Below are 18,631 nucleotides of genomic sequence, written 5' to 3'. Positions count from 1 at the left end.
CACACATAATGAAAACAATAGGGGACCCTAAACAGAGCCCTGCGGCACCTCACAGCTGAGATGGCAGCTCCAGAAGCCACTGAGGCAGACGGAAATAAAAGATTTTCAAGTCAGAGTAATACTAGAGTACTAGAGTACTAGAGTACTGGAGTACCAGAGTACCAGAGTACTAGAAAATGGATCTCCCTCAGGGATCCATTTTGGGTCCAATCCTCTTTGCCTTATATATGTTGCCACTGGGTTCTATTTTCCAAAAGCATAATGTTTCCTATCACTGCTTTGCAGATGATATTCAAATATATTTGCCAATTACAGTCGACACCAGTAAAACCTCCTTAACAACCTTGACAAACTGCCTGAGTGACGTCCAGTCCGGCTCAGTCTGTTGAGGAGTTTAAAACCAAATAAAAACCTCATCTTTTTGCCTTGGCCTTCGGTTCCATGTGGACCAGACACAGTTTGTGCCTTTATATATGACCTGTGTTTAACTTTTATTGTGTTTATTGTACTTATTGTTACTGTTCCTGTACAGCACTTTGGTCGACTATGGTTGTTTTTAAATGTGCTTTATAAATAAAATTGACATTGACATAGAGTAACAGAGTACTGGAGTACTGCAGTACCAGAGTACCAGAGTACCGGAGTACCAGAGTACCGGAGCTTGTACCTGTGACAGTGAGCTGGGCGGAGCTCGTACCTGTGACGGTGAGCTGGGCGGAGCTTGTACCTGTGACAGTGAGCTGGGCGGAGCTTGTACCTGTGACGGTGAGCTGGGCGGAGCTTGTACCTGTGACGGTGAGCTGGGCGGAGCTTGTACCTGTGACGGTGAGCTGGGCGGAGCTTGTACCTGTGACGGTGATCTGGGCGGAGCTTGTACCTGTGACGGTGAGCTGGGCGGAGCTTGTACCTGTGACAGTGAGCTGGGCGGAGCTTGTACCTGTGACAGTGAGCTGGGCGGAGCTTGTACCTGTGACGGTGAGCTGGGCGGAGCTTGTACCTGTGACGGTGAGCTGGGCGGAGCCTGTACCTGTGACAGTGAGCTGGGCGGAGCCTGTACCTGTGACGGTGAGCTGGGCGGAGCCTGTACCTGTGACAGTGAGCTGGGCGGAGCTTGTACCTGTGACGGTGAGCTGGGCGGAGCCTGTACCTGTGACAGTGAGCTGGGCGGAGCTTGTACCTGTGACGGTGAGCTGGGCGGAGCTTGTACCTGTGACGGTGAGCTGGGCGGAGCTTGTACCTGTGACAGTGAGCTGGGCGGAGCTTGTACCTGTGACAGTGAGCTGGGCGGAGCTTGTACCTGTGACAGTGAGCTGGGCGGAGCTTGTACCTGTGACGGTGAGCTGGGCGGAGCTTGTACCTGTGACGGTGAGCTGGGCGGAGCTCGTGGCCTCGCCGTAGTCGTTGCGAGCCTCAGCGCTGTACAGCCCAGAGTCGTCTGGAGCCACGTCCAGCAGCAGCAGCGTGTGCTCGTCTGCGTCGTGGAGGAACTTCACTTTATCAGAGAGGTCCAATGAGGCGCCCTCTCTGTACCATGTGACCTGCGGCGGCGGCAGACCGCCCACGCGCACGGAGAAACGGATGGGCTTCCCCGCCATCACGTCCAGAGGAGACATGTGACGCACGACCTCCGGGGGCTCGGGGACTAAAGACAGAGAGGGAGGGGTCAGACACAGGAAGGGGCGGGCTCGGGCGGAGGTCACGTGACTCACGTCTCACGGTCAGCCGCATCTCGCTGCTGTTCTTGCCGGCGTGGAAGGCGTAGACGCCGGCGTCGCTCCGGTACGTCTCGGCGATGGTGAGGCGGTGCAGTTTGCGGATGGTGACGTAGCTGAAGCGCTCCTCGGACGCCAAGTCGATCTGGACGCCGTTACGAGACCAGCGGCCCTCCACGTCGTCCTCGTTCACCTCCAGCTCGAAGTTAGCGCGCTGCTTCTCCACCACCTGCAGGGGGCGACGCAGGCGTGGTGTAAACAGGGAGGGGAGCGCCACGTGTAGCTTTAACCTCTAACCCCGCCTTTAACCTCTAACCCCGCCTTTATCCTCTAACCCCGCCTTAAACCTCTAACCCCGCCTTTATCCTCTAACCCCGCCTTTATCCTCTAACCCCGCCTTTATCCTCTAACCCCGCCTTAAACCTCTAACCCCGCCTTTATCCTCTAACCCCGCCTTAAACCTCTAACCCCGCCTTAAACCTCTAACCCCGCCTTAAACCTCTAACCCCGCCTTTATCCTCTAACCCCGCCTTTGTGGTACTCTCTAGTGTGTGTGTGGTACTCTCTCTGTGTGTGGTACTCTCTAGTGTGTGTGTGGTACTCTCTCTGTGTGTGGTACTCTCTGTGTGTGGTACTATCTCTGTGTGTGGTACTCTCTGTGTGTGGTACTATCTCTGTGTGTGGTACTCTCTGGTGTGTGTGGTACTCTCTGTGATTGTGGTACTCACGGTGACTTCTCGTGCGGCGGGCTCGGAGATCTTGACGTCGCGGCCCTCCACGCTGAGGCGGGCCTGGCTCATGCTGGCGCCCGCCACAGCCGTGTACTCGCCGGCGTCGGAGAGCCTCACGGAGGAGAGGACCAGGTGGTGCACGAACTTATCAGAGCTCATCTTATATCTGCAGAGGGGGAGAGAGGGGGAGAGCGGGGGGAGACGGGTCAGAACCAAGGACACGCTGCAGGTCACTGGCGGTTTCCATTCGGCTGGACTGACCTGTCGGACGCCTCGATCTCCTGGCCGTCCCTCATCCACATCACCTGGATGTTCGGCTCGTTGACCTCGCACTCAAAGGTGGCGCGTTTCTTCTCTGTGATCTTCAGGTCTTTCAGCTGTTTGGTGAACTCCACCACACGAGCTGCAAGAACAGACACGAGTCAGGCCCGAGTCAGGTCAGAGTCAGGTCAGAGTCAGGTCAGAGTCAGGTCAGAGTCAGGCCCGAGTCAGGACAGACTTGGATCTATTTAAATGCATAGACTGTTAAAGTGATAAAGTGGAGGAAGTTACTTTTAGACGTGGGTTAAACAACAGATTCTTGCTGAAACAAAACACAATAATCTACTTTCATGTGGACAGCGCCCTCTTCTGGAGGAGTGTCCCCGACAGTCAGAGTAACCTCTAAACACTTTACAATCTGCTTTAGGGAAACTCAGACAAGGGTTTCTCTGCTGCAGCTGAACCTGAGACCAGAGGCTCCACTTCCTGATCGATCACATTTATCTCTCAAATACAGAGACAGAAGAACCTGATCCTCCTGAGACCGAAGAACCTGATCCTCCTGAGACAGAAGAACCTGCTCCTCCTGAGACAGAAGAACCTGATCCTCCTGAGACAGAAGAACATGATCCTCCTGAGACAGAAGAACCTGATCCTCCTGAGACAGAAGAACCTGATCCTCCTGAGACAGAAGAACCTGATCCTCCTGAGGCAGAAGAACCTGATCCTCCTGAGGTTCTTGAGGTTCTTACTGCAGTCGAACCTGCAGCTCTAGTTCTTTACTCAAAGTATTTAGTTTGAATCCACTCTGAATCCAGATGCAGCTCATTTACAAACGGTTTCCAGAACCAGGATGAACTCAGTGAAGGTTCTCGAGTCCTCATCTGTACTCTGTAGTCAAAGTGTCTCATCCAAAAGGAGGTTCAGCTGGGTTCAGTCCCTCCCTCTGTTGTAGTTCTAAGTCCTAACGACCTGCCTCACACCTTCAGACTGAGACTTTTTAAAGGCTCACCCTCCACGTAGAGCTTGGCGCTGCTGTGGGCGGAGCCGGCGCAGAAGGTGTACTCGGCGTTGTCTCCGAAGTGCGTGTTGCGGATGCAGAGCGTGTGGCTCAGCTGTTTGCAGCGCGCCTGGCAGCGGTCGGTGCTGCGGATCTCCACGCCGTTCTTCAGCCACTTGTAGGACACGTTCTCCACGTTCACCGTCACCTCGAACGTCACGCTGTCCTTGGCCTGAGCGTTAATGTCCGTCAGCGGCTGCGTGATCTCGATGGCTACGGAGGCAAAGAGAGGGTTTAGCTTTGGAACAAACTCAGGATTATGAAAATGTCTCTCACTGTTTAGTTCAAGAAATCTGTAAAAAACTAGTGGAGTCTGTAAAGTGTGAGTCTGTAAAGTGAGGACCCTGTAAAGTGTGGAGTCTGTAAAGTGAGGACCCTGTAAAGTGTGGAGTCTGTATAGTGAGGACCCTATAAAGCAGGGGTCACCAACGTGGTGCCCGTGGGCACCCAGTAGCCCTTGGGACTTTTTCTAAAGTGAAAAACACTTCATTTTCTTGAATCTAATTCTTAAAATTACAGTTATTTCAGTTCTTGTGACTCAGCATGAGTTTAAAATAAAGCTATTTTAATATAATATGGGGTCAATATCCTATAAGTGAACAGTGTACGTTTAAGTCTTTAGGATTTGTTTTTAACTGGTAGCCCTCGAACAACTTAATGGCCTTAAAGTAGCCCTCAGCTGAAATAAGGTTGATGACCTCTGCTGTAAAGTGTGGAGTCTGTAAAGTGAGGACCCTGTAAAGTGTGAAGCCTTTAAAGTGAGGAGTCATTAAAGTGAGGACCTTGTAAAGTGTGGAGTCTTTAAAGTGTGGAGTCTGTAAAGTGTGAGTCTGTAAAGTGAGGAGTCATTAAAGTGAGGACCTTGTAAAGTGTGGAGTCTTTAAAGTGTGGAGTCTGTAAAGTGTGAGTCTGTAAAGTGAGGACCTTGTAAAGTGTGGAGTCTTTAAAGTGTGGAGTCTGTAAAGTGTGAGTCTGTAAAGTGTGGAGTCTGTAAAGTGTGGACCCTGTAAAGTGTGAGTCTGTAAAGTGAGGACCTTGTAAAGTGTGGAGTCTGTAAAGTGAGGACCCTGTAAAGTGAGGAGTCTGTAAAGTGAGGACCCTGTAAAGTGAGGACCCTGTAAAGTGAGGACCTTGTAAAGTGTGGACCTTGTAAAGTGTGGAGTCTGTAAAGTGTGGACCCTGTAAAGTGTGGAGTCTGTAAAGTGAGGACCCTGTAAAGTGAGGACCTTGTAAAGTGTGGAGTCTGTAAAGTAAGGACCCTGTAAAGTGAGGAGTCTGTAAAGTGAGGACCCTGTAAAGTGAGGACCCTGTAAAGTGTGAAGCCTTTAAAGTGAGGAGTCATTAAAGTGAGGACCTTGTAAAGTGTGGAGTCTGTAAAGTGAGGACCCTATAAAGCAGGGGTCACCAACGTGGTGCCCGTGGGCACCCAGTAGCCCTTGGGACTTTTTCTAAAGTGAAAAACACTTCATTTTCTTGAATCTAATTCTTAAAATTACAGTTATTTCAGTTCTTGTGACTCAGCATGAGTTTAAAATAAAGCTATTTTAATATAATATGGGGTCAATATCCTATAAGTGAACAGTGTACGTTTAAGTCTTTAGGATTTGTTTTTAACTGGTAGCCCTCGAACAACTTAATGGCCTTAAAGTAGCCCTCAGCTGAAATAAGGTTGATGACCTCTGCTGTAAAGTGTGGAGTCTGTAAAGTGAGGACCCTGTAAAGTGTGAAGCCTTTAAAGTGAGGAGTCATTAAAGTGAGGACCTTGTAAAGTGTGGAGTCTTTAAAGTGTGGAGTCTGTAAAGTGTGAGTCTGTAAAGTGAGGAGTCATTAAAGTGAGGACCTTGTAAAGTGTGGAGTCTTTAAAGTGTGGAGTCTGTAAAGTGTGAGTCTGTAAAGTGAGGACCTTGTAAAGTGTGGAGTCTTTAAAGTGTGGAGTCTGTAAAGTGTGAGTCTGTAAAGTGTGGAGTCTGTAAAGTGTGGACCCTGTAAAGTGTGAGTCTGTAAAGTGAGGACCTTGTAAAGTGTGGAGTCTGTAAAGTGAGGACCCTGTAAAGTGAGGAGTCTGTAAAGTGAGGACCCTGTAAAGTGAGGACCCTGTAAAGTGAGGACCTTGTAAAGTGTGGACCTTGTAAAGTGTGGAGTCTGTAAAGTGTGGACCCTGTAAAGTGTGGAGTCTTTAAAGTGAGGAGTCATTAAAGTGAGGACCTTGTAAAGTGTGGAGTCTGTAAAGTGAGGAGTCTGTAAAGTGTGGAGTCTGTAAAGTGAGGACCCTGTAAAGTGAGGACCTTGTAAAGTGTGGAGTCTGTAAAGTAAGGACCCTGTAAAGTGAGGAGTCTGTAAAGTGAGGACCCTGTAAAGTGAGGACCCTGTAAAGTGTGAAGCCTTTAAAGTGAGGAGTCATTAAAGTGAGGACCTTGTAAAGTGTGGAGTCTGTAAAGTGAGGAGTCTGTAAAGTGAGGACCTTGTAAAGTGTGGAGTCTTTAAAGTGAGGACCCTGTAAAGTGAGGACCCTGTAAAGTGTGGAGTCTGTAAAGTGAGGACCTTGTAAAGTGAGGAGTCATTAAAGTGAGGACCTTGTAAAGTGTGGAGTCTGTAAAGTGAGGAGTCTGTAAAGTGAGGACCTTGTAAAGTGTGAGTCTGTAAAGTGAGGACCCTGTAAAGTGAGGACCTTGTAAAGTGTGGAGTCTGTAAAGTGAGGACATTGTAAAGTGTGGAGTCTGTAAAGTGAGGACATTGTAAAGTGTGGTGTCTTTAAAGTGAGGACCCTGTAAAGTGAGGACCCTGTAAAGTGAGGACCCTGTAAAGTGAGGACCTTGTAAAGTGTGGAGTCTGTAAAGTGAGGACCTTGTAAAGTGTGGAGTCTGTAAAGTGAGGACATTGTAAAGTGTGGTGTCTTTAAAGTGTGAGTCTGTAAAGTGAGGACCCTGTAAAGTGAGGACCCTGTAAAGTGAGGACCCTGTAAAGTGAGGACCTTGTAAAGTGTGGAGTCTGTAAAGTGAGGACCTTGTAAAGTGTGAGTCTGTAAAGTGAGGACCCTGTAAAGTGAGGACATTGTAAAGTGAGGAGTCTGTAAAGTGAGGACCTTGTAAAGTGAGGAGTCTGTAAAGTGAGGACCTTGTAAAGTGTGGAGTCTGTAAAGTGAGGACCCTGTAAAGTGAGGACATTGTAAAGTGAGGAGTCTGTAAAGTGAGGACATTGTAAAGTGTGGTGTCTTTAAAGTGTGAGTCTGTAAAGTGTGGAGTCTTTAAAGTGAGGACATTGTAAAGTGAGGAGTCTGTAAAGTGAGGACCTTGTAAAGTGTGGAGTCTTTAAAGTGTGAGTCTGTAAAGTGAGGACCCTGTAAAGTGAGGACATTGTAAAGTGAGGAGTCTGTAAAGTGAGGACATTGTAAAGTGTGGTGTCTTTAAAGTGTGAGTCTGTAAAGTGAGGACCCTGTAAAGTGTGGAGTCTGTAAAGTGAGGACCCTGTAAAGTGAGGACATTGTAAAGTGTGGAGTCTGTAAAGTGAGGACCTTGTAAAGTGTGGAGTCTGTAAAGTGAGGACCTTGTAAAGTGTGGAGTCTGTAAAGTGAGGACCTTGTAAAGTGTGGAGTCTGTAAAGTGAGGACCTTGTAAAGTGTGGAGTCTGTAAAGTGAGGACATTGTAAAGTGTGGTGTCTTTAAAGTGTGAGTCTGTAAAGTGAGGACCCTGTAAAGTGAGGACATTGTAAAGTGTGGAGTCTGTAAAGTGAGGACCTTGTAAAGTGTGGAGTCTGTAAAGTGAGGACCTTGTAAAGTGTGAGTCTGTAAAGTGAGGACCCTGTAAAGTGTGGACCTTGTAAAGTGTGGAGTCTTTAAAGTGTGAGTCTAATTTTTTCCACAAAACTTCCAACATTTCCATTACTTGATGCGTTCGTGTTGCTTGGGCGCTCACTGGTAAAGGTGTGCTCTCCGGAGTCGTCGTGGGGGTTTTAGCGAGGTGTAGTGTAGTGTAGGTGTAGTGTTGTGTTGGTGTTGCGTGTTGTTTTGCGTGGCGTGTTGTGTTGCGTGTTGTGTTGCGTGTTGTGTTGCGTGTTGTGTTGCGTGTTGTGTTGCATGTTGTGTTGTGTTGCGTGCTGTGTTGGTATAGTGTAGGTGTTGCGTGTTGTGTTGCGTGTTGTGTTGCGTGTTGTGTTGCGTGTTGCGTGTCGCGTCCTTACGTTTGATGTTGACGCGGGCGCTCACGGCGTCGCTCCCGCACATAAAGCTGTATTCTCCGGAGTCGTCCCGTGAGGCGTTCATGATCCTCAGACTGTGGGACTTGGCGCTGCTGCTGATCCGGAACTTCTCGCTGATCTCCAGGTCGACGCCGTCACGTTTCCAAACAGACGGGACGTTCAGGTGAGAAACCTCCACCTCCAGAGCGGCCGACTGCGTCTCAAACACATCCACGGGGCGCGGGGGGCGGGTCACACGCAGGGCTGCGGGACAACAACACTCTCAAATACAGAAACTAATAAAGGCAGAGGGGGGGCGGGTCACACGCAGGGCTGCGGGAGAGGGGGGGCAGAGGTCACACACTGCGGGGACAACAACACTCTCAGGTACAGAAACTAATAAAGGCAGAGGGGGGGTTCAAACTCTTCAGTGTTATAGAATCTGTAGTAGCATTATAGTGTTGTAGCAGTATCTGTAGTAGTATTGTAGTAGTATCTGCAGTACTTACACTCCACAGTGAGTCTGTCTGAGGCGTGCAGATGTCCCGCCACAGCCATGTACTCGCCCTCTTTGCTGTTGTTAGTGTTGTAGTAGTATTATAGTATTGTAGTAGTATCTGTAGTAGTATTATAGTATTGTAGTAGTATTGTAGTAGTATCTGCAGTACTTACAGTCCACAGTGAGTCTGGCTGAGGCGTGCAGATGTCCCGCCACAGCCATGTACTCGCCCTCTTTGCTGTTATTAGTGTTGTAGTAGTATTATAGTATCTGTAGTAGTATTATAGTATTGTAGCAGTATCTGTAGTAGTATTGTAGTATTGTAGCAGTATCTGTAGTAGTATTATAGTATTGTAGCAGTATCTGTAGTAGTATCTGTAGTATTGTAGCAGTATCTGTAGTAGTATTGTAGTATTGTAGCAGTATCTGTAGTAGTATTATAGTATTGTAGCAGTATCTGTAGTAGTATTGTAGTATTGTAGCAGTATCTGTAGTAGTATTATAGTATTGTAGCAGTATCTGTAGTAGTATTGTAGTATTGTAGCAGTATCTGTAGTAGTATTATAGTATTGTAGCAGTATCTGTAGTAGTATTGTAGTATTGTAGCAGTATCTGTAGTAGTATCTGTAGTAGTATTGTAGTAGTATCTGCAGTACTTACACTCCACAGTGAGCCTGGCTGAGGCGTGCAGATGTCCCGCCACAGCCATGTACTCGCCCTCTTTGCTGTTGTTAGTGTTGTAGTAGTATTATAGTATTGTAGTAGTATTGTAGTAGTATCTGCAGTAGCATTATAGTGTTGTAGTAGTATTATAGTATTGTAGTAGTATTGTAGTAGTATCTGCAGTACTTACACTCCACAGTGAGCCTGGCTGAGGCGTGCAGATGTCCCGCCACAGCCATGTACTCGCCCTCTTTGCTGTTGTCCACGTCCTGCACGATGAGCTTGTGGTTCTTCTTGTCGGACGTGATCCTGAAGGCGTCGCTGTTCTTCAGCTCCGTGTTCTTGAACATCCACTTGACCGGGATGTCGTCCTCAGACAGGCTCATCTCGAACACCGCGGCGCCCCCTAGCAGCGACGTCACGTCCTTCGGCTTCTTCGTGATCTTAATGGCTGCACGGGAGGAGGAGCGAGGGTTAGTGAAGGTCAGACCCACTGAATACACAGACTTTAGTGTTTCCCTAAACTTCAGCCAGAAAGAGACAAACATCTAAACATTCAAATCTAAATGTTAAAATGACTGAAACATGTCGGATCATCTGCTCAGGTGTAACCCGGTCCAGACGCAGGTGTAACCCGGTCCAGACGCAGGTGTAACCCGGTCCAGACGCAGGTGTAACCCGGTCCAGACGCAGGTGTAACCCGGTCCAGACGCAGGTGTAACCCGGTCCAGACGCAGGTGTAACCCGGTCCAGACGCAGGTGTAACCCGGTCCAGACGCAGGTGTAACCCGGTCCAGACGCAGGTGTAACCCGGTCCAGACGCAGGTGTAACCCGGTCCAGACGCAGGTGTAAACCCGGTCCAGACGCAGGTGTAACCCGGTCCAGACGCAGGTGTAACCCGGTCCAGACGCAGGTGTAACCCGGTCCAGACGCAGGTGTAACCCGGTCCAGACGCAGGTGTAAACCCGGTCCAGACGCAGGTGTAAACCCGGTCCAGACGCAGGTGTAACCCGGTCCAGACGCAGGTGTAAACCCGGTCCAGACGCAGGTGTAACCCGGTCCAGACGCAGGTGTAACCCGGTCCAGACGCAGGTGTAACCCGGTCCAGACGCAGGTGTAACCCGGTCCAGACGCAGGTGTAAGCCCGTGTTTCGTGTCGGACTCACTCTCCACGTTGAGGCGGGCGTTGGCCGACAGCTTGCCCAGTTTGAAGGAGTACACGGACTCGTCGTGGCTGGTGCAGTTGTTGATCTTGAGCGTGTGAACAGCGCCCTCTATGGTGATGGCGTATTTGTCTCCGGGCGTCAGCTCCACGCCGTTCTTGATCCACTGGGCGCCGCGCACGTTCTCGTGAGTCAGCTCCAGACTGAACACGGCCTCCTGCGTCTGCACCACCGTCAGGTTCCTCAGCGTCTTCTTCACCTTCACCGCTGCAGGAGGACACCAGGGTTAGAACATGGAGAGCTTCATGTTCTCGTCTGTGAGAGCAGGACTCACCCTCGACCCTGAGCGTGGCGGCCGTCTTGGAGGTGGCCACCTGGTAGGAGTACTCCCCGATGTCCGTGGCCTTGGTGATGCTGATGACCAGGCGTCGGACGGTGCCTTTGGTCTCGCTCTGGACGTTCTCGCTGAAGTCCACGGGCTGACCGTCTTTGAACCACTGACCCTGAGACGCCGGGTTCGCCACTTCACACTCCAGCACCGAGGTCTGCGAGTCGGCCACCACCAGGTCCCGCAGGGGCTTCTTTATAGCGCCACCTACAGGAGAGAGAGCCGAAAACACCAGGTCACAGGGGCTTCTTTATAGTGCCAGTTCATCCGCCTCATTGGGAGCATCATCACTACACCACCCCCTCATGGACCCTCTACAGCGCCCCCTCATGGACCCTCTACACCACCCCCTCATGGACCCTCTACAGCCCCCTCATGGACCCTCTACAGCCGCCTCATGGACCCTCTACACCACCCCCTCATGGACCCTCTACAGCCGCCTCATGGACCCTCTACAGCCCCCTCATGGACCCTCTACAGCCCCCTCATGGACCCTCTACAGCCGCCTCATGGACCCTCTACAGCCCCCTCATGGACCCTCTACAGCCCCCTCATGGACCCTCTACACCACCCCCTCATGGACTCTCTACAGCCCCCTCATGGACCCTCTACAGCCCCCTCATGGACCCTCTACACCACCCCCTCATGGACTCTCTACAGCCCCCTCATGGACTCTCTACAGCCCCCTCATGGACCCTCTACAGCCCCCTCATGGACCCTCTACAGCGCCCCCTCATGGACCCTCTACAGCGCCCCCTCATGGACCCTCTACAGCTCCCCCTCATGGACCCGTGATTCGTTCAGAGTCTGGAGAAAACACTGGTCGACTGAAATAACGGACGGCGACGGGAACCCGAGCGTTCACATTTGTAACAACAGACGAAGAGCCGCTTCTTCTCCTCGTTTCTACTGACCATAGAAACTGGGAGAAGAACTCGGCTTTCAACTGTCGTTACAAACACGAGCGCCCGGGTTCCCGCAGACAGACGGAAGCTTAGTCGAGTTTCAGGATCAGATGGAGACCTCAGGGATATGGCAGATGAAGAGCATGTTAGTGACGGTGTGCTGTAGTGCTACCTGTGAGCACGGCGCCCCCTGGTGTCAGTGTTACCTGTGACAGTGAGCATGGCGCCCCCTGGTGTCGGCCTTACCTGTGACAGTGAGCATGGCGCCCCCTGGTGTCAGTGTTACCAGTGAGCATGGCGCCCCCTGGTGTCGGCCTTACCTGTGACAGTGAGCATGGCGCCCCCTGGTGTCGGCCTTACCTGTGACAGTGAGCATGGCGCCCCCTGGTGTCGGCCTTACCTGTGACAGTGAGCATGGCGCCCCCTGGTGTCAGTGTTACCTGTGACAGTGAGCATGGCGCCCCCTGGTGTCAGTGTTACCAGTGAGCATGGCGCCCCCTGGTGTCAGTGTTACCAGTGAGCATGGCGCCCCCTGGTGTCAGTGTTACCTGTGACAGTGAGCATGGCGCCCCCTGGTGTCAGGCCTACCTGTGACAGTGAGCACGGCGCTGCAGCTCTTCTCTCCTGCGGCGAAGGCGTACTGGCCCTCCTCGTCCTTCATGGCGTTCATCACCGTGAGGCTGTGGCGTTTGTTCTTGGACTCCATCTTGTGTTTGGCGCCGGCTTTGAGCGGCTGCCCTTTGAAGGTCCAGAAGGCATCGACGGCGGCGTGAGACACCTCCACGTCGAAGCACACGTTCTCCGACTCCGAGCACTCCTTGTTCTGCATCGGAGACACGATCTGCACCGCTGTGGAGGACACACAGGTTCTTCAGTCTGTCCTCACGTGTGGCGCTGTCTAAGCGTGTAGCGTGTAGCGTGTAGCGTGTGACTCACGTGTGACGCTGAGGCTGCAGGACGTCTCTGCGCGCCCCACCAGGAGGCGGTATCGGCCCTGGTCCGACTCGTGTGTGCGGTTCAGGACCAGTCTCTGTTTGGCGCCTTTGGCCACGGCCTGGACTCGCTCGGACGGCGTGATCTGCTCCTCGCCGCGGAACCACTTCACCGAACTCACGTCCTGGGCCGAGATCTTCGTCTCCAGGACACACTTAGTGCCTTCCACCACAGACATGTCCTTCAGAGGGGTCAGCACCGCGATGGCTGCCAGGGAGAGGGAAGGGAGAGGAAGGGTTAGAGCCAGGACTGGGACCGGGACAAGGACCGGGACCGGGACTGGGACCAGGACCAGGACCAGGACCAGGACCGGGACACGGACCGGGACCGGGACCGGGACCAGGACCGGGACAAGGACCAGGACCAGGACTGGGACCAGGACCAGGACCAGGACCAGGACTGGGACCACAGAAGAAGAGCCGCCTCCTCATTTCTACTGACCATAGAAACTGGGAGAAGCACTCGGCTTTCAACTGTCACTACAAACACGAGTGCCCGTAGCATTACAGTAGTATTACAGTAGTATTGTAGTACTATTGTAGTAGTATTGCAGTAGTATTGTAGTACTATTGTAGTAGTATTGCAGTAGTATCGCAGTACTCACTCTGCACGGTGAGCTTGGCGTTGCTGGTGATGTCATGTGAAGGGACTTTAAAGGAGTACGTGGCAGTAGTGTGGCAGTAGTATTGTAGTAGTATTGTAGTAGTATTACAGTAGTATTACAGCAGTATTACAGCAGTATTACAGCAGTATTGTAGTAGTATTGCAGTACTTACTCTGCACGGTGAGCTTGGCGTTGCTGGTGATGTCATGTGAAGGGACTTTAAAGGAGTACGTGGCAGTAGTGTGGCAGTAGTGTTACAGTAGTATTGTAGTAGTATTACAGTAGTATTGTAGTAGTATTGCAGTAGTATCGCAGTACTCACTCTGCACGGTGAGCTTGGCGTTGCTGGTGATGTCGTGTGAAGGGACTTTAAAGGAGTACGTGGCAGTAGTGTGGCAGTAGTATTACAGTAGTATTACAGTAGTATTACAGTAGTATTGCAGTAGTATTACAGCAGTATTACAGCAGTATTACAGTAGTATTGCAGTACTCACTCTGCACGGTGAGCTTGGCGTTGCTGGTGATGTCATGTGAAGGGACTTTAAAGGAGTACGTGGCCTGGTCGCCCTTGGCCGTGTCTTCGATCAGGAGTTTATGGACTGTTTTGTCGATGACCATGTGAACACGGTCGGATGCTGTGATTGGCTGGCCGTTCTTCAGCCACTCCCCCTCCACGCCCTCCTGGGAGAAGCGCACCTCCATCTGAGCGATGTCGCCCTCGCACACCGTCACGTCGGACAGCGGGGCCATCATGGTGACGGGGCGCACTGAGCAGAGAACAGTCAGTGTGTTTGTTATTATTTATTATTGTTTATTATTTATTTATTCACTTCAGTCCCGTGAAGAACAATTAAACCCAATGATCTGGACTCACGTTTCATCTTGAGCGACGCGCTGGTGCTGAACTCGCCCACTTTGAAGGTGTACTTCCCTTGGTCTTCTTTCTTCACGTCTTTGACCGACAGCGAGTGGCGCCCCCTCCTGGACATAATCACGTACTTCCCGCTGGGCGTCAGGGCGCGGTCCCCGAAGAACCACGTCCCGTCGGCGTCCTCGCGGTTCACCACGCACTCGAACTCAGCGCTGTAGTTCTCCGGGACTTCTGTGCTCTCCAGGCGCTTCTGCAGCTCCAGAGGCTCTCCTATTGGTCACAAAACAGGAAGTGAGCCCCTATTGGTCACAAAACAGGAAGTGAGCTCCTAGTGGTCAGAAACAGGAAGTGAGCTCCTATTGGCCAGAAAACAGGAAGTGAGCTCCTAGTGGTCACAAAACAGGCAGTGAGCTCCTATTGGTCACAAAACAGGAAGTGAGCTCCAATTGGTCACAAAACAGGAAGTGAGCTCCTATTGGCCAGAGAACAGGAAGTGAGCTCCTATTGGCCAGAGAACAGGAAGTGAGCTCCTATTGGTCACAAAACAGGAAGTTAGCTCCTATTGGCCAGAAAACAGGAAGTTAGCTCCTATTGGTCAGAAAACAGGAAGTTAGCTCCTATTGGCCAGAGAACAGGAAGTTAGCTCCTATTGGCCAGAGAACAGGAAGTGAGCTCCTATTGGCCAGAGAACAGGAAGTTAGCTCCTATTGGCCAGAGAACAGGAAGTGAGCTCCTATTGGCCAGAAAACAGGAAGTAAGCTCCTAGTGGTCAGAAAACAGGAAGTGAGCTCCTATTGGCCAGAAAACAGGAAGTTAGCTCCTATTGGCCAGAGAACAGGAAGCTAGCTCCTATTGGTCAGAAAACAGGAAGTGAGCTCCTATTGGCCAGAGAACAGGAAGTGAGCTCCTATTGGTCACAAAACAGGAAGTGAGCTCCTATTGGTCACAAAACAGGAAGTGAGCTCCTATTGGCCAGAGAACAGGAAGTGAGCTCCTATTGGTCACAAAACAGGAAGTTAGCTCCTATTGGTCACAAAACAGGAAGTGAGCTCCTATTGGCCAGAGAACAGGAAGTTAGCTCCTATTGGCCAGAGAACAGGAAGTGAGCTCCTATTGGCCAGAAAACAGGAAGTAAGCTCCTAGTGGTCAGAAAACAGGAAGTGAGCTCCTATTGGCCAGAAAACAGGAAGTTAGCTCCTATTGGCCAGAGAACAGGAAGCTAGCTCCTATTGGTCAGAAAACAGGAAGTGAGCTCCTATTGGCCAGAGAACAGGAAGTGAGCTCCTATTGGTCACAAAACAGGAAGTGAGCTCCTATTGGTCACAAAACAGGAAGTGAGCTCCTATTGGCCAGAGAACAGGAAGTGAGCTCCTATTGGTCACAAAACAGGAAGTTAGCTCCTATTGGTCACAAAACAGGAAGTTAGCTCCTATTGGCCAGAAAACAGGAAGTTAGCTCCTATTGGCCAGAGAACAGGAAGTTAGCTCCTATTGGTCAGAAAACAGGAAGTTAGCTCCTATTGGCCAGAGAACAGGAAGTGAGCTCCTATTGGTCACAAAACAGGAAGTTAGCTCCTATTGGTCAGAGAACAGGAAGTGAGCTCCTATTGGCCAGAGAACAGGAAGTTAGCTCCTATTGGCCAGAGAACAGGAAGTGAGCTCCTATTGGCCAGAGAACAGGAAGTGAGCTCCTATTGGCCAGAGAACAGGAAGTGAGCTCCTATTGGTCACAAAACAGGAAGTGAGCTCCTATTGGTCACAAAACAGGAAGTTAGCTCCTATTGGTCACAAAACAGGAAGTGAGCTCCTATTGGCCAGAGAACAGGAAATTAGCTCCTATTGGCCAGAGAACAGGAAATTAGCTCCTATTGGCCAGAGAACAGGAAGTTAGCTCCTATTGGCCAGATAACAGGAAGTGAGCTCCTATTGGCCAGATAACAGGAAGTTAGCTCCTATTGGTCACAAAACAGGAAGTTAGCTCCAATTGGCCAGAAAACAGGAAGTTACTGTGGTCCTCCTCACCCTCCACCAGCAGCCGGGCCGTGGTGTGTGTTAGCCTGTGGTACTGTGGTCCTCCTCACCCTCACATGCAGCCTGACCCTGGTGTGTGTATTAGCCTGTGGTACTGTGGTCCTCCTCACCCTCCACCAGCAGCCTGACCCTGGTGTGTGTGTTTATGTAGTTATGAGGTGGTACTGTGGTCCTCCTCACCCTCACATGCAGCCTGACCCTGGTGTGTGTGTGTTTATGTAGTTATGAGGTGGTACTGTGGTTCTCCTCACCCTCCACCAGCAGCCTGACCCTGGTGTGTGTGTTTATGTAGTTATGAGGTGGTACTGTGGTTCTCCTCACCCCCACCAGCAGCCGGGCCCTGGTGTGTGTATTAGCCTGTGGTACTGTGGTTCTCCTCACCCCCACATGCAGCCTGACCCTGGTGTGTGTGTATTAGCCTGTGGTACTGTGGTTCTCCTCACCCTCCACATGCAGCCTGACCCTGGTGTGTGTGTTTATGTAGTTATGAGGTGGTACTGTGGTCCTCCTCACCCCCACATGCAGCCTGACCCTGGTGTGTGTGTTAGCCTGTGGTACTGTGGTTCTCCTCACCCTCCACATGCAGCCTGACCCTGGTGTGTGTGTTTATGTAGTTATGAGGTGGTACTGTGGTCCTCCTCACCCTCACCAGCAGCCTGACCCTGGTGTGTGTGTTTATGTAGTTATGAGGTGGTACTGTGGTCCTCCTCACCCTCCACCAGCAGCCTGACCCTGGTGTGTATTAGCCTGTGGTACTGTGGTCCTCCTCACCCCCACATGCAGCCTGACCCTGGTGTGTGTGTTTATGTAGTTATGAGGTGGTACTGTGGTCCTCCTCACCCCCACATGCAGCCTGACCCTGGTGTGTGTGTTTATGTAGTTATGAGGTGGTACTGTGGTCCTCCTCACCCTCCACCAGCAGCCTGACCCTGGTGTGTATTAGCCTGTGGTACTGTGGTCCTCCTCACCCTCCACCAGCAGCCTGACCCTGGTGTGTGTGAATGTAGTTATGAGGTGGTGCTGTGGTCCTCCTCACCCTCCACCAGCAGCCGGGCCGTGGTCCGCACTGAGTCGTCGTCCAGGACCACGCAGGAGTACTCGTCCTCGTCCTTCATGCTGATGGTGAGCACGGACAGGAAGTGCACCTTGCGGTCCGAGTGCATGCGGTACTTGTCTCCGGAGAAGACCTGCTCCTGGTTCTTCATCCACTTGACTTTGACGAAGGGCTCGTTGGTCTCGCACTCGAAGGTGGCCATGGTGTCCTTCTCTTTGGCGTTGACGTCCACCAGCTGCTGCGTGAAGGAGATCACCTGCTTGGCTGTGGGACGAGGGAGAGCGAGGGGAGAGCGGTCAGCAGCAGAACTCACTTTACTAAGGAATTTTATCAGGAAACAATAATTATACAGACGATACAATCAAAAACTTCAAATAGGGAAACAAGACAGAGACAAACCAGGGAGATCAAGAAAATGAAAACATCTAAACAGATCATTCTGCCAGTAATCCAAATGTCTGCTTAACTCGAGACGAACCGGTCCAGGTTTTATGTATGTGTTTTTATATGTCAGTGTTTCCCAACCAGGGGTTCGGGGACTCCTGGGGTACTCGAGGGCCTGACATTTGGGACCTTTCTAAATAAACTGCAACACCTTTGAGGTTCGGGGTACACGGACTGACACTGATGGTCCAAGGGTCCGCAAGGCAAGAAAAGATTGGGAACCACTGCTTTAAATGATCCAGTCGTAGTTTCTGTCACGGCTTTGACTAGTTTGTGAAAGTTGTGTTTTTAAAATGTTCTCGGTTTATTTTCCAGGACACTGGTGTCGGATATCGGCGAATCCGAAGGAAAACAAAACAAAGATATGATTCTACATTTGTGTAAAAAATAAAAACACGCAGAAGAAAATGAGCTTGTGTTGCATTCATGAAAATAAAACTTTGTGTCTGAAAAAACTAAGTTGGGAGTTTGTGTCATTTTCAGACGCAGTTTCACAGAAGGAAACGTGTGTCTCCAGTCAGTTAGAAGCAGCGTGTGGTTGTATGTTGCGTGTGCCTAAGCGTGTGGTCCTGTACGTGTGTCCTGTATCTTGGCGTGTGCCTCAGCGTGTGCCTCAGCGTGTGCCTAAGCGTGTGGTTCTGTACGTGTGTCCTGTACCTTGGCGTGTGCGTGTCTAAGCGTGTGCCTCAGCGTGTGCCTCAGCGTGTGTCCTGTACCTTGGCGTGTGCGTGTCTAAGCGTGTGCCTCAGCGTGTGTCCTGTACCTTGGCGTGTGCCTCAGCGTGTGCCTAAGCCTGTGCCTAAGCGTGTGCCTAAGCGTGTTCCTAAGCGTGTGCCTAAGCGTGTGCCTAAGCATGTGGTCCTGTACTTGTGTCCTGTACCTTGGCGTGTGCGTGTCTAAGCGTGTGTCCTGTACGTGTGTCCTGTACCTTGGCGTGTGCCTCAGCGTGTGCCTAAGCGTGTGGTCCTGTACCTTGGCGTGTGCCTCAGCGTGTGCCTAAGCGTGTGGTCCTGTACCTTGGTGTGTGTGCCCTAAGCGTGTGCCTCAGCGTGTGTCCTGTACGTGTGTCCTGTACCTT

General features: G+C 51.1%; 1 protein-coding gene across 1 annotated transcript in view; it reads right to left on the bottom strand.

The window, feature by feature from the left end:
• LOC306968375 (titin-like) overlaps positions 1 to 18,631 on the bottom strand; it is a gene marked incomplete at its 3' end in the record, with an annotated part of 138,214 nt that overhangs the window by 83,396 nt on the left and 36,187 nt on the right. Inside the window, exons 23-37 of the mRNA XM_079563719.1 lie at positions 17,092 to 17,373; positions 14,029 to 14,295; positions 13,649 to 13,921; positions 12,494 to 12,757; positions 12,146 to 12,406; positions 10,599 to 10,859; positions 10,268 to 10,531; positions 9,287 to 9,551; positions 8,448 to 8,512; positions 7,942 to 8,202; positions 3,717 to 3,977; positions 2,705 to 2,846; positions 2,441 to 2,609; positions 1,710 to 1,941; positions 1,358 to 1,642 (exon numbers count right to left, since the gene is read on the bottom strand). Coding sequence (XP_079419845.1) covers positions 1,358 to 1,642; positions 1,710 to 1,941; positions 2,441 to 2,609; positions 2,705 to 2,846; positions 3,717 to 3,977; positions 7,942 to 8,202; positions 8,448 to 8,512; positions 9,287 to 9,551; positions 10,268 to 10,531; positions 10,599 to 10,859; positions 12,146 to 12,406; positions 12,494 to 12,757; positions 13,649 to 13,921; positions 14,029 to 14,295; positions 17,092 to 17,373 — 3,552 coding nt within the window. The remainder of the gene's footprint in view (positions 1 to 1,357; positions 1,643 to 1,709; positions 1,942 to 2,440; positions 2,610 to 2,704; positions 2,847 to 3,716; positions 3,978 to 7,941; positions 8,203 to 8,447; positions 8,513 to 9,286; positions 9,552 to 10,267; positions 10,532 to 10,598; positions 10,860 to 12,145; positions 12,407 to 12,493; positions 12,758 to 13,648; positions 13,922 to 14,028; positions 14,296 to 17,091; positions 17,374 to 18,631) is intronic.

This window comes from Gobius niger (assembly GCF_951799975.1).
Source record: "Gobius niger genome assembly, chromosome: 9".
NCBI classification, from domain to species: domain Eukaryota; kingdom Metazoa; phylum Chordata; class Actinopteri; order Gobiiformes; family Gobiidae; genus Gobius; species Gobius niger.
This window is presented reverse-complemented; position numbering and strand designations above follow the sequence as displayed.